The sequence below is a fragment of the Lytechinus variegatus genome, chromosome 7, assembly GCF_018143015.1.
Source record: "Lytechinus variegatus isolate NC3 chromosome 7, Lvar_3.0, whole genome shotgun sequence".
NCBI lineage: Eukaryota > Metazoa > Echinodermata > Echinoidea > Temnopleuroida > Toxopneustidae > Lytechinus > Lytechinus variegatus.
Window position 1 is genome coordinate 2,338,539 of NC_054746.1, and position 14,948 is coordinate 2,353,486.

At 37.3% G+C, this 14,948-nt stretch overlaps 1 protein-coding gene across 1 annotated transcript in view; it reads left to right on the forward strand.

The window, feature by feature from the left end:
- The window catches only part of LOC121418203, a 71,788-nt gene that overhangs the window by 51,037 nt on the left and 5,803 nt on the right, over nucleotides 1-14,948 (forward strand). Inside the window, exons 10-14 of the mRNA XM_041611932.1 lie at nucleotides 175-309; nucleotides 2,108-2,232; nucleotides 6,695-6,805; nucleotides 7,080-7,175; nucleotides 7,777-7,917. Coding sequence (XP_041467866.1) covers nucleotides 175-309; nucleotides 2,108-2,232; nucleotides 6,695-6,805; nucleotides 7,080-7,175; nucleotides 7,777-7,917 — 608 coding nt within the window. The remainder of the gene's footprint in view (nucleotides 1-174; nucleotides 310-2,107; nucleotides 2,233-6,694; nucleotides 6,806-7,079; nucleotides 7,176-7,776; nucleotides 7,918-14,948) is intronic.

Consider the following 14,948-nt stretch of genomic DNA (forward strand, 5'->3'; position numbering starts at 1 on the left):
GATTTCCTTAGACCTTCAAGTCTCTTTCTTTTGCTGTACCAGTTTGAAAATAAGATTTTGAGCATTTTAAGTTAGAAAAATTAATTCATTTCACTGTGGAATACCCTTGTAGGGAAAAGTTGTTCCTGAAAAATGGTACTCATAATTATATTAACTTTTGTTCTGTGTCTGTAGATTGCTTCAAAGCGGACCTCCAAACCACTTTCTATGGCTGTACCAACCCCGGTGAACCTCTCCATATCATCCATCTGATCCTGCTTTTCAAGGAGAACTTCAAGGGATCTTCAATGACTGTTCAGGACAGGCTAGGTGAGCTTCTGTTATGCTTCAGTTTACACCTGGGGGGGGGCACTTCCATTGACGAGTGGATACCATGCAACCATGAGGTCTCAAAAAGCACCCTAAACACGTAATTTCCATACTCTAAAAATGCACCCCTTAACAAGTATTGGCATGTGAAACCCTACCCTTAACAAGAATTGGAAACAAAACGATACTATTGGCAAGTATTCCCTGAACCGAACCCCTGAACAAGTACATCGATATTTCAATTGTTTTGTCATGATCGGTTTTACCTTTACCTACATCATTGAGTTTAGTACAGCCCCACTTGCGGCGTAAATCGTACTCTAAACACATATATTAATTGACTCTTGAGGCAAAACGTACATCCTTTACAAGACACTTTAGCCTTGATTTTTATACCCACGTAAATATGACCCTAAACACGTTTTCCTATCGAAAATAGATACCTTTTTTCATTATTTTAGTGTTTTTGACATCCTTATTAAATTATGTTCGTAACATGCTCTATCTTGAAAAAGGCTTCCTTTTTATGTTTTTTTTTGGTCGAGCATGGTATCCACTCATCAATGTAAGTGCCCCCCCCCCCCCCCCCGGGGCAGTTACACCAATAAAAGTACTTCAAACCAACCAATGGTCACCCAGGTGAAATAGTGTAATGGTTTTGATTGGTTTGGAGTCAGTTTCATTGGTGTGACTGTGACAGGAGAATCAAATGGATATTCATCCTGATCAGGTCCATCCTCCCCCCCCCCCCTCTCCTGAAATGCTAAAAACAGCTCCGAATATCCCCATTCACTGTAATGTTAAAGCTTATCCGGTGATGCAGATATAAAGCAATATGTTGTGAAAAGTTGCCCCTGAATTAGCAAATTAATTGTTTTGCATGACTGAACAAGTTACACATAAAAAAACCCCAAAGTTAGCGTTTTCCCTGGTGTATGAATCAATTAATAAAGTTGTGTGCATTTTCATTAATTGCTCACATTTGTTACTTGTATTTTATATTATGGTATTTTATATCATTTTGCCTTTTGCTCAGAAAATGTGTTTTAAGGTCATTACCTCGCTAATCTAAAGATTCATGCAATATCTGTAAACATTTTATCCCATTTTGGTTATTATGCCCCTGCAGATGAAGTCCGGAGGCAGCAGTAAGCGTTGCCCCTGTCCGTCCGTCCCCTCACTTGGTTTCCATGTAATAACTCGAAAAATATTCAATGGAGTTTTAAAAAAATTTGGTGTGACGCCAAAATACAGACTAAGTTTGAATTTGGACTCTGCAGTTCAAAGGTCACAGCTCATTATATATGCGAGTTGCTTCAAAGGTCTAAATTTGTTAATCATATATGCATTCAATCATATTGAATGAATTTCTGATCGCGTTAAGCGGGGGCATCTGAGTCCTTTGGACATGTCAAATTTCTGGTTCAATTTCACTCTATTGGTTACAATCAACTTTTTTGTCAGGATTTGTATTTCCTTTTGCCTAGTAGTTTTCTTTCGTCTTATTTTTTTAAAAAATCCGGCTAACCTCGATATTGGAGAGGTGACTATTTGTTATGTTTTCTTAGATCTATTTTCTTTTGGAAATTTGACTGTTTGCCATGAGTCCTTGTTTTATTAACATAAATTGCCAATGGAAATTAAAGAATTGCACCAGTAGAAAAGCAATATAGATAAAATGATACCAACATGCTTGGATTTGCGAGTTTGTCTTGTTTCTTGTGTCTAGTTCCCCTTTCTATGTATGTTTATCTTTCACTTTCTTTTCCACTTTACATGGGTTCCGCCTCCTCTCAAGATCTCTTGAATCGGGTGCGGCAGGAGTTTCCTCACATCTGCACCCAACAACTCTCCAGGATCCAGAAGATTATCCATGACACGTTGGCCAAGCTCCTCGGCTCATCTCGACCAGCCAGAAAAGATGTGAGTTGATCAGAGATAATGGAAATGAGCAGATAACCTTCTATCGGGTTAGGTTTTTTTTTACCCAGCTCGAGGTGACAAGCTGTAGAACGGATGCTTTCAATGCTCTGCCGGCGGATCTCGACAGGACTAAAGTACCACGAGTTAAGCTGCAATCTTAGTAATAGAGATAAAATTAGGGATCCTTATTTCTCTCTCAAGTGCGATGCAATTGATCCATATCCTGAGACTGATTAGGCGGCGTTCGCGCATGAAGACAGAGCTGGAAATCAATAAAGGCAGGGCAATTTTCTATCTTGAAAACTTTGGAGGATTTCGGCAATTTTTTATTTATGACTGACAATTTTTCATCCCTTTTTAACCTCACTCTGTCTCTTTCTCTCTCTGTGGTCATGATGAGATGAAGGATGCTGATGGGTGCTGTGTAATGCCAAGGTTATATGAATCCCAAGATATTGGCAGGCAGTTTGCTTCCTGTTTCCTGACCTGACAATCATAACTTCCGATGTATCATTGTAGACTGGGCTCGCGGTGGCAGCGGTGGAATTATGATCATACATAATCAAGTTATCCTGCATTTGCAACCGGTCTGCAGTGAGTGCTGTTGAAGACTGTCTTTTGTTTGTATTTGGCTATTATTGTGGTCTGGTTGTTTGTTGGGTATCGTGTGTTTGTGATGTGTGATAGTAAATTGCTCTCAAATATGTACATTTGCAAAGTTTGTTTTGCCCCCCCCCCCCACCCTGTAATTATGTTGCCAAGTTGTGTGACCAGACTCTGTTGATGTGAGTCAATTCTTCCTATTCCCTGTTTCACCTCATCCTCATTCCTACCCCTATCTTTCTTTCTCTCTCTCTCTCCCTTTCTCTTTCTCTCTTGAGAAATGGAGTCGCAAAGTATTGACACAAAATTAATTTTTACCATGTGATATGAGGTTACCCGGAAATAAAACTGATCCGAGCCCTGTCTTACAAAGTGATATGATAGATTCAAATCAAACTCAATTTGCAATTGATTTGAAATTACCATCTCCTGTTTGAATAAATTTGGATCAGTAGCAAGTTGAGATTGATTTTAATCATTGCAAATCCTTGTAAGACGGGGCCCTGAATCACGATATTGAGTTTCAAATTCAGCCCATCTTCAAGGACTGAAGATTAAGTGACATGAACTGTATACAATTACATAGTTGATATCATATGAACTGCATCAATTGAATTACCATAGAAAGGAAGGAGATGCAAATGATCATAATTGAAGAGTATACCAAAATAATGACTTGATAGGAGATTATAACCTGATGTGGTGTGAAATTCAACCATTGAATGATGATAAGGTTTAATGATGATGAGGATGAGCATAAAATATACTGTCCACGAAGGACAACATTGCAATTAAGATGCTTTTAATTATACAACAATCAGAATTAATCACTCTGATTGACAGTTGAAGCATCCCTTGGAGAATCTAAAGAGGAAGGGGGAATTCTCTGGGGATGGGAGGGGCAATGAGACCAGCTTCCTCTTGATCCCATGGCATGCTCTTGGTGTGGGTTGTATCAGGAGGAACAAGACAATTGAAGCCCTCAACTAATTAGCAGTTGCACTGCCCCCTACCTCCTCAGGGACCTATTAACAATGGGAGGAAGTAATCATCGGTCTGAGGTTTCTTGCCATCTTGTGATGGCATCGGTGATTCTGTGACATTTGCTTCAATGACCAAAGCTTCCATGCAATCATGCACGTTATTGGCCGAAATGCTGCACCAGCCCTAATCACAGATCATCGGAAAAACCCAGACCAATATGGGGGAAAATTGTTCTTAACAAAGATATAACACTGTATGACTAGATATTTAATTTGCGTTTATTCTAAGAAGGATGATAGCACAGTCACAGATTTGAACATGGGTATTTGTAAGATGATTTTGAACATTACACAGTAAGATATTCCAAGTCTCAATATTAGCATCAAATTCTATTACGTTTTATTCCAAAATTGAGTCGCAGACCAATCGTAAGGTGTGCGGTTGCCTTTATGACCTGCATTTATCCTTACAATATTCCCAAACCTCTTGTCACAACCCTAATGCCCAGTCATATTGACAAAACTGACCCCAGAGGGACCAAATCTACTGCATTATTTCCAATTCTAAAATGCCAGTTTGGTGTCCTCCCATTTGGTCTGATCCCATCTATGACCAGATTATTAAAAACCTTTTAATCTACTAATCTCTGCACCATTTACAGTTTCATATTTAACAAGGGCTACATTAATTTCCTCTAAAGTCCACTGCATTAGACAAACTGATAATAGCCTTAATAGTCATTAGATAAGATGATATCCGTTATGGAGATAAAGTTGCAACTAGACCAATTGATCATGTGACAGAATGAAAGAAGAACAGTTAGACTAAGCGGTATTCAACCGAGTTAGATTTGGGCAAAATGACAGTAATAGAACATGATATATATATAGTAGACCAGTTATAAACTTTAGTGTTCTTTGAAGATATTTAGAAAAAAGACCAAGTGCCTGTGAATACATGCATTATCTGGCTTTTCATCATAGATATGCGCAAAAATATCAACATTTTCAAGCAAATACCTGAATTATTTAGGGACAAGACCACATTTTTTAAATTATATTTTAAAAGCTGTACCGTTGATGTTGTCACTTACCCCATTGCCTGGAGATAAAACAAATTGAGAAAATTGTTTTTAAAAAAAGAAATTATGAAACTTCATTATTTCTTTACAGAGAGAGAGAGACTCGGTGAGGAAGTAAATTATTTTTCAATCATGAGGATGGAAATTGTAAGATATCCTCTTGGATGACTGTGAGAAATATGCTTTTGTCAATTTTGATAATAGTTGTTGATAGACAAGCACATCTCCTTTAGGCTTGCTCGTGAAATGTGAGAATATTGCCATTATTCTGCCGTTTTAAATATAGATCACAAATAGACTCTGTCAATAGATGTGAGAACAATGACTTGATGTTTGCTTCAGCGACATTTTAAGCCCATTTTAACCTCTAAAATAATCTGTTGTTTATTATGTTATTCTATTCGTTGCAAAATGTGGCACCATATATTACTGCTAGAATTATATGATTCTAGAACAAGAAATGACTTAATAATTTTAGTAATGGTATTTATTAAAATATTAATCATTGCAGTCAACTTATTGCAGTCAATCTTATTATATTAACTATATATATTATATTAACTATCGTTAAAGTCAATCTTATTAATATATATTATATTAACTATATTGAACATATCAATTATGCTAACTAATCTGATAAAATTTAGGTGAACTGATATTACTAATCGGAGAAAGGGAAGATATATTAGAGGAATAATAATGAGATTTGAAAGAAGGAAGAAGGAAATAAGAGAGAGAGAGAATAAAACAAAGAAAACAATATGTGCAATAAACAGATCTAACATATAGAAAATGAAAGGAAATTAGATATTTTCTTGAAAAAAAAGAGCTACAGGTGTTCTATCACCCAGTTGACAATATTAAAGCATTTACAGCTGCAGTAATAGAAACTATTCTGACTGAACACTTTATATAGTATACAAATATATCAGGCTTTGAGAAAGTATAGTGGGAATTATCCGAGGTTGGACTGGCAATCACTATTTTTCCCCGAGGGAAAAATAGTTACATTGCCAATCCAACCAAAGATTAATAATTCCCACTATGCTTTTGAAAGAAACGCCTGATATATTTGTTTTATATCCCTCTTTAACTTGTAGACCTAGTCCTTGCTGATTTGCAACCAATTTAGACCAATTCTAACGTTGCCGGACCTAGTCCTAAGTAGTCTTAGGCCTGTCGAGCTAATGCCAGCCAGTCCCTGGGTAGGCTGCCTGCGGTACTCGGCTGCAGTTAATGAGAGGCATGCTGCGCTGCTGCAGTTGCACTCAGTTTCAAGATAATTTTTTAATTGCGCAGGCTAACATATTTTTAAGACTCTGGTATTGGACTTTGACTCGGCTTAATATTAGTATGCTAATTCACCATCAGTTTATGTGTCCTGTATGAATTGCCGTCATGGAATTATATTCCCTGCATGATAATCTAGACCTGATTCTACACTGACTTTTCAGATTGTCGGTAAATAATTTGAGCGAGATCTGGATCGATGATATGGTCAAGTCAGGGAGCATGCACATTTTAAGGTTGAGAGTGCATATCAAGCGTGAGCATGCGCAGTTCTCCCCATGAAAGTATATCAAAAAATGTACGGAGCTGGAAGAAAACTATACAGAGCTGTTTGCAGTGATGTTTTTCCTATTGAAAATTATACTTTGTCACATGATCACTAACTGACCAATCGTTTATAATACTCCTGAATGTTCATAAGAGGGATATAATATCCTATAATGGGTATTTGATAATACATGTTTTTGAAACAACAATTCTTGATTTTTTTTTTCATTGTTACAGAGAGAAGCCATTATGAAATCTGCAGTGCCCTCCATCAAATCATCCCTCCATAAGATCATTAGCCACAGTGCAAATGATACATTTAGACGAAGGTGTTTGGATGCTATGCAGGTATATACAAGGACTGTGGTGGTGGTGATGGTGAGGAGGAGGAGGATAATGATGATGAACATCAGGAGATGGATGATGAAGATGATGATGATAATGATTGTCTTGGTGATGATGAAAATAATGATAATGGTGCTGTCAATTATGACGATTTTGTCAACAATGATGTTAAAGCTGATAGATAAAAGTGATTTCACTTATTTTGCTGTATCTTGTTCTGAAAGGTCAAGCCATTGAGTTGATATACATGTATATGTTAATATTTTGTTCCATTCAGGCCGATTCATGCATGGAACTGACCGACCGATTATCTGACCACCTCAACGTGCTGTGTGAAAGGCATAACAGTCAACACAGGAATTTTCATTCTCAGGTTGGTTCTCTCAAATTTTCACATTATTTTAGATGTTTATTGGGAGTTTCAAATGCTTGGTAAAAGGAAAGACTTCACATCATTATTAAAGGCAAATGGTAACGTTTTCCATTATTTTCAAAATTAAAAGATAACTTCTTTCAGTATTTCAAGTGACGCATAAAAATACTTGCATTTCAGTGTCAATCTTGTAAAAATTTAACAGTTGTTAAAAGTTGAAAATTGCAGGAGATGCATCTTAGCTCTATGCACATCACCGATGGAATAGTGCTCCATTTTTGTAATCATATTTGTTGATAGTTCTAGGAGGGGAACAAACATGCTCTTATCCGTCTTTTTCCCGAGAATTATTCTATTGAATTTTTAATGTCGACTGCTTTTACTATTGAATTTCATCAGTTTTTAGTACCCTTTCACTGAGGATACATTTCCTCTCACCGACAGTTTTTATCACCATCGGATACTCCCTTTATTATTCACTTTGATTCATCCCCAGTGCTTCATCATATTTGACAATGTGTGTTTAGTTAATGGGGGGTACAAGCATCTGTTTCGAAGACTTTGGTTGGATCTTGGCTCTTCCCTGTTTACCGTCCCACAGAGTGCCGTCGGCAGCCAGGGTCAATTTCCTTACGAGGGTGATGATGAGGATGGGGGAAAGGTCCCATCGGATGACTTCAATCTGGCCTCCTCCTCCTGCTGGATGCCTCAAGAAAGTGCCCAAGAAACTGTCTTGACAGAGGTAAGGAAATGACCTTTGACCCTCTCCTCCGGTTCATGGTTTCATTCACACATCATGTGCAATATATCTGGGGGGGGGCACTCTTGCCTATATAGCTGTACACACTCGTTAACACAGGTTTTTAAAAAACAAACCCTAAAATTATATTTTTATTTGACAAAATGATGCCCTATTTAATGGATTTGCATGTTTTCTGCATACATTGTAGTCCATGAAAAGTAAACCTCAAAAAATGGGACCCTATAATCAAGGAATTTTATCCAGACCAATATGGGGTAAAGATTTTTTAAATGCAAAATTATTAATCTTTATGAAGTCTTGTTACCTTTTTTCATTGATTTTTGCCTCTTTTCTCAAAATATACCCTTTTTGTCATTCCTCATTTTTGCAATGTAACATACCCTGTATGTGTAATTTTTACATGCTTTCTAGTCGTGCATATGTCCACCAGCCAGTAATGTTGATTAAGTGCCAAAGGCCAACAGGTTTGCTTTTAATGTTCGTGTTGGTATTCCCTTTTTTTCTTGGAAATTATTATTTTTAGGGGTGGAAAATCTCTTTTCAGGGGGCCATTTTGATTCGGGGGGTGGGTGACTAAGAATGGCAGCAGCTCTGCATAAGTAGCAAGTAAACAGTTGATATTTCTGGAAATTACAGCATACAAGTCAATAATTCTTGATCAGAGACTATTCAATCTGAGTGGGAGGAAGAGTCAAGTTTGATGGTAGATTAGTTCAGTTCAAACTAATTTGAACGGTCTTCCAAACTCATTTGTGCCCAAATTATTCATGTGGGAAATAATTTTCTTGAGTATATTTTTAGAGTTGAATGAATTATTGCATATTTTCTTAATGCTATCAATGTCAATGATGATGGTAAACACCTCGTCGTGGGAGGAATTATGGTTTTGTTTTCAAATGAAACTCTTTGATATCCTGATTTCCTTTTTGTTAAAAAGCTTTATGACTAGATTTGTTTTAAGGAACCTGCTGAAATATACAGGCGGAATAAAGATAGGAAAATATGCTGCTATCCTATGATTTATGCATATACTTTTATGCCACCAACGTTATCACGATAGACCTACCTTTCCTTGTGGGTCAGCAATTTTCACCTAGATACCACACACTGCAATAGAGCAAAAAAAAGGTGAAGAAATATTGTGAAAGTGAATCTCAACTGCAGGGGGGGGGGAATTAATCTGTAGGCAGAGAACTACAAAACCCCACAAAAAACCTGCCGTGTTTGAATGAGTTTTGTAATCACTTCAATATAGAAACAGTGTTTGATGTAAGTTGTTGATTATACCGTTGTCGACCAATCACTCAGGATTAATGTGTATGAAAGACGTCACGATACGGGCGTAAATTGCGTGCATGTATTATGAAATGTGCAAATTGTCTTTAGTATAGAGATACTGAATAGATCTTGGTTAAACTTTCACTTTGTAACCTCATGTGAGGAAGTCCTTGATTAAAAGGATCCATTTTGCATCCTCCAATCAAAAAACTCAGAACTTAAGCTCATAATGTAAAAACCATCCTCCTAAGAAGAACATAACTTAAGTAAATCCTACTTTCTTATATATACCTGCATGTGTAATTACTTCCTTAACACAAGTTCAATATGCCAAGGTTAGCCAAAATATTTGCCAGTCCTAGTCATCCACTACACAGATGTGCCAACTCACCTGATGCCAGATTCATCTGGGGAGCCTTTCATGAAACCAATAGTCAATGACAAACTCACCCTCAGCCAATCAGATGCAAGGATTTCAGAAGCTTGTAACAGTTGTCAGTGGTACTCGCTGTCTGTCAGACTCACCCCACGTTTGTTAATTCACTAATAATCTGTTGTTCAGTTCATTGCCAAAGACATAGTTTCCAGTCTGTCATTGTGTTCCTTTCCTCACTCACTTCACACATTAGGAAGCAAAGTGACTGTTGTTGTGTCCAACTTCCTGTTTACAAATTTCTCCAGGAAAAATGTTATAAAAAGGTAGTAGTGACAGGAATTCAAGATATTTTCCATTGAAGTTTTTAATTTTAGTAAGAATGTATGACCTTTTATTCTTTTAAGTACACATTCATGATTTTGATTTCATGAAAGAATATATTTTTATTTTTGAGTAAATGCATCTTGTTTTTATGAATTTATTCATCATTATAATGCTCCCTCCTCAGAGCCCCCCCCCCCCATTATGCATCTGCACTTTTACATTAAGATAATTTTATTAAATTTAATTTGTAATTGTTTTCAGGGGTTGCCATGCAGTCAAGCTTAGCTTATAGTGGTAACCCCTGCAACCTTCTAAAATCATTATGTAATGTAAAATACAAGTTAGTTCTTTGTACTCTATTTTTTGTATTTTCTTTGTTTTAATATGTAAATGCAACAAGTTGCAATAAAATGAAAATGAAATGAAAATATTGATGTGTTTGTTTAGTTTAGGGCTGCATGAAGGTTGTCATGAAATTATAGGGGTTTTTATACGCCCGTCTTGACGGGACGTATTATGGTATCACGCTCGGTGTCCGTCTGTTTCATTATTTTTCATTGTACTCTTCTGCAGTCCTTATAAACACGATAACTTAAAGAGAAATTCCAGTAGTTGCAGTAAACACTGATTTCATGAGAAAGTCTGTAAAACAAGGCTTAATTGTCAGTATATCATGGAGGATCTAGATCTGGTACAGTTAAATTAACTGAATTTGTGAAGTCTTGAAGTCTACGCTGAAAAATGTTCACACCGAAGATCCCCAACACAGATAAGCGCACGTGGGACAATGTCTTATTATTGCTTAGGGCGTCGGGCCCGACGCTCTACCCAAATCCTGTGCTTATTTGCTGATTTCTCAGCAATTACGCAATTTCTTCCAGAATCCTTTGGCACATGCGTTTTATTTATACAAACAGACACTTTGGTGGTCATTTCATTGGATTCTGTACGAACTCATTTTAATATCGTTACCAAAACTAGCATTTACCTTTAAGTTGAACTTAACCTAGGCTCATATAATTTGGTGTGTATGATATTAGTATGGATCCCAGGAAGCCTGTTGACTTTGAGGTCAAAAGGTCCAAGGTCAAGGTCAAAGTGATGTATTTTCATTGTACCCTTCTGCAGTCCTTGTAAACGTGATAACTTTGGTTGAACTTAACCTAGGCTCATATAATTTGGTGTGTTATGATACTAGCATGGATCCCAACAAGCCTATCGATTTAGAGGTCAAAAAGTCAAAGGTCAAGATTACTGTGACATGTTTTCATCTAATCCTTCTGAAGTCCTTGTTAATGCGATAACTTTAGTTGAACGTAACCTAGGCTCATGTAGTTTGGTGTGTATGATACTAGCATAGATCCAAGCAATTCTATTGATTTTGAGGTCAGAAGGTCAAAGGTGAAGTTGCCATCTTCCACTTTTCTTGTTTGACCAATAGCTCTATTTTCCATGTTACAGACGGGCGTATTATGTGCTCGCCTTAGCGACACTCTTGTTTTATAATGATTTGCACCTTGGAAGCCCAGAAGAAAGTTGGAGGATTACATTTAAAAATTCATCATCAAACCTCTTTAAGTGTACCAAACCGTCAATGATATACTGTATGTGGGCACATCGTGGTCTAGTGGTTCTGACTCTCGTCTTTCAAACAGAGGGTCGCGGGTTCGAATCCTAGCCATGGCTTTTTTTCCTTCAGCAAGAAATTTATCCACATTGTGCTGCACTTGACCCAGGTGAGGTGAATGGGTACCCGGCAGGATTAATTCATTGAACGCACCAGGCGCCTTTAGCAGCTGGAGCTACAGCCGGGGTAATATATAGTGTGCCATTGAATAGGCAACTAGATAATTCAGTGCCTCATAAATGCTATATAATATTGTTATTATTATGTAAAAAAAAGAAATAAAAATATGCCCCAAATTTTCAGGCAAATTCTCAATTCAGGCCCCAATTCTACACTGACTTTTCAGATTGTCTGTAAATAATTTGAGCGAGATCTGGATCGATGATATGGTCAAGTCAGGGAGCATGCGCAGTTCTCCCCATGATAGTATATTGAAAAATATATGGAGCTAGAAAAAAACTATACGGAGCTATTTGCAGCAATATGCTTTCTAACTGAATTTATACTTTGTCACATGATCGTGAATTGACTAAGCGTTTATCTAGAATACTCATGAATATTCATAGGAGGGATATAAAAAAAATAATAATGATAAGATCATCTGGGCATTAGACTAAACTGTATTAGACCAAGTATAGTTTAAATCCAAATGCAATTACTAGGAGACCAAATTGATCTGAGACAAATGGATTTGACCCATGTGGTGTATTAGCCTATCTGATAAGTAGACCAACTGCTTTTACACCAAGATTTGACCCACGTGGTGTATTAGACTATCTGATAAGTAGACCAACTGTATTTACAACAAGATTTGACCCATGTGGAGTATTAGCCTATCTGATAAGTAGACCAACTGCTTTTACACCAAGATTTGACCCATGTGGTGTATTAGAGTATCTGATAAGTATACCTACTGCTTTTACACCAAGATTTGACCCATGTGGTGTATTAGAGTATCTGATAAGTAGACCAACTGCTTTTACACCAAGATTTGACCCACGTCCGTCTTCACTCCTGAAGACGGACAGTCAACCTGTCCGAAACGTCGAGTCTCTCTACTACTCATCATCTCTACTCGCCGACGCAAGCCAGCATCTCCTCATCAGCTCTACTACTCAAGCTGTTCTCACTCAACATTCCTTCTGGTTTACAGTCCTTTTCAGGACTATTCTCAAGAAAGAATACTCTATTCTCAAATCTCCACTTTCTCGCCTATCCACTTCCTTCTCTTCTTCTATCCACTGCTTCTATAACACTCCACATGGTGTACCGTAAACCACATCAGCAATTGTACATGCCACCATGCAAACCTTCAAACAACATTTGACCCATGTGGTGTATTAGCCTATCTGATAAGTAGACCAACTGCTTTTACACCAAGATTTGACCCACGTGGTGTATTGGCCTATCTAATAAGTAGACCAACTGCTTTTACACTAAGTGAATATAAACTACGCTTTGCCCCATCTGATGGTGTTCTAGCAGAAGTATGAAAGTGTAACAGGAGAATGGAAGGGAAAGGTGATTCACGCGATCCTCAGGAAATTAGATGGGAAGCGCTTCGCTCTTTGGCAAACAGCATTCATGTAGAAGTGTTGGTTTGTATCCACTTGGGCTATACCATCAGGATTAGATTCACTTGGTCTACTATCGATTTGGTCTAATTACTGTTTGATCCAACCTCACTTGGTCAATACCCATTTGGTCTACTAGCAGATGGTCTAATCATCAGATCTTCTAACACCACGAGGATTAGATTCACTTAGTCTACTATCAGTTTGGTCTAATTACTGTTTGGTCCAACCTCCCTGGTCAATACCCATTTGGTCTATTAGCAGATGGTCTAATCATCAGATCTTCTAACACCATCAGGATTAGATTCACTTAGTCTACTATCAGTTTGGTCTAATTACTGTTTGGTCCAACCTACCTGGTCAATACACATTTGGTCTACTAGCAGATGGTCTAATCATCAGATCTTCTAACACCATCAGGATTAGATTCACTTAGTCTACTATCATTATGGTCTAATTACTGTTTGGTCCAACCTACCTGGTCAATACACATTTGGTCTACTAGCAGATGGTCTAATCATCAGATCTTCTAACACCATCAGGATTAAATTCACTTGGTCTACTATCAGTTTGGTCTAATTACTGATTGATTCCACCTCACTTGGTCAATACCCATTTGGTCTACTAGCAGATGGTCTAATCCTCAGAATGTGTAACACCATCTTGGCTAGACCCACTTGGTCTACTGGCATATGGCCTAATCAGATCGTCTAACTCCATCTTTGTTAAATTCACTCGGTCTAATATCAATATGGTCTAATTACTATTTGGTTCAAACATCACTTGATCCAATATTTACTTGATTTAACTTTGATTTGTTCTAATGCCCAGATGGTCTTATATCCACTTATTTCTTCCCATTATTGTGCACTTTGTCAAAAGAAAATTTAGTTTACAGACAATTTATCTAAACATACAGTATAGACTAGATAACGTTAGACCAAGTTGATATTAGATGAAACGGGTATAGACTTCCCATCATTAGTGTCAATCAATTTGAGGATTATGAATTTTCTTTTTAAGAGATGTCCAATATGAAGAATTAATTAAGATGCTTGGATTATTTATTCATTTCTCATTTCATGTACTTTTTTTTACTTTAATAGCATGGAAAGGAAAAATAAGTGTTTGAAAATATGCAATAAGTAATTGTTTGAATACTTTTCCTTTTCACTGTTGTCAGCATTGTTGTTGTGTAGGTTATTTTGAACATATATAGTTTTTGTACTATTATTGAAAGAACATGCTTGTTTCTTCAATGTAAAGAGGGGGAAAACTATAGTTGTATATACTTTTCAAGATGCTACTTCAATATTTGACATTCTTGTGCTAATATCCTGAAACTGTTGTAGCTATAGAGCTTTTTGTGTAATTTATTTTGATTATATGACCCCCCCCCTTCACTCATGTCTCCAACCCTGTCTAACTTCCGTGGAAGCCTTAGCATCGCAGTCATAACAGACGGGCTTTATGAATGATTTCCTTGCACAACAAATTAAAACAGCACCCTGTAATTAGCTTATTTTCTCGTCAGGCGGGATGTACTCACTTAACTCACCTAGGCGCTCTCAAAGCCCCTTTGGCTCACCTAACCCATGGCCTGTACGTATACCTACAAACCCCTGTCAAACACCACTTAGATCACTGCATGCATATATACAGCCATAGCAAACAGACTGGCGTGAATCACAATTGCTATGACATGGTCCAGTTGATACTTCTAATGATAGGGCCCCCACAGCCAGTGTCTTGGCTGAAAGAAGACAATAAGAGAAGATTTACTTTATAACATCTAGAACACTTTAAAGGCAAAAAAAGTCATTACAGCAAA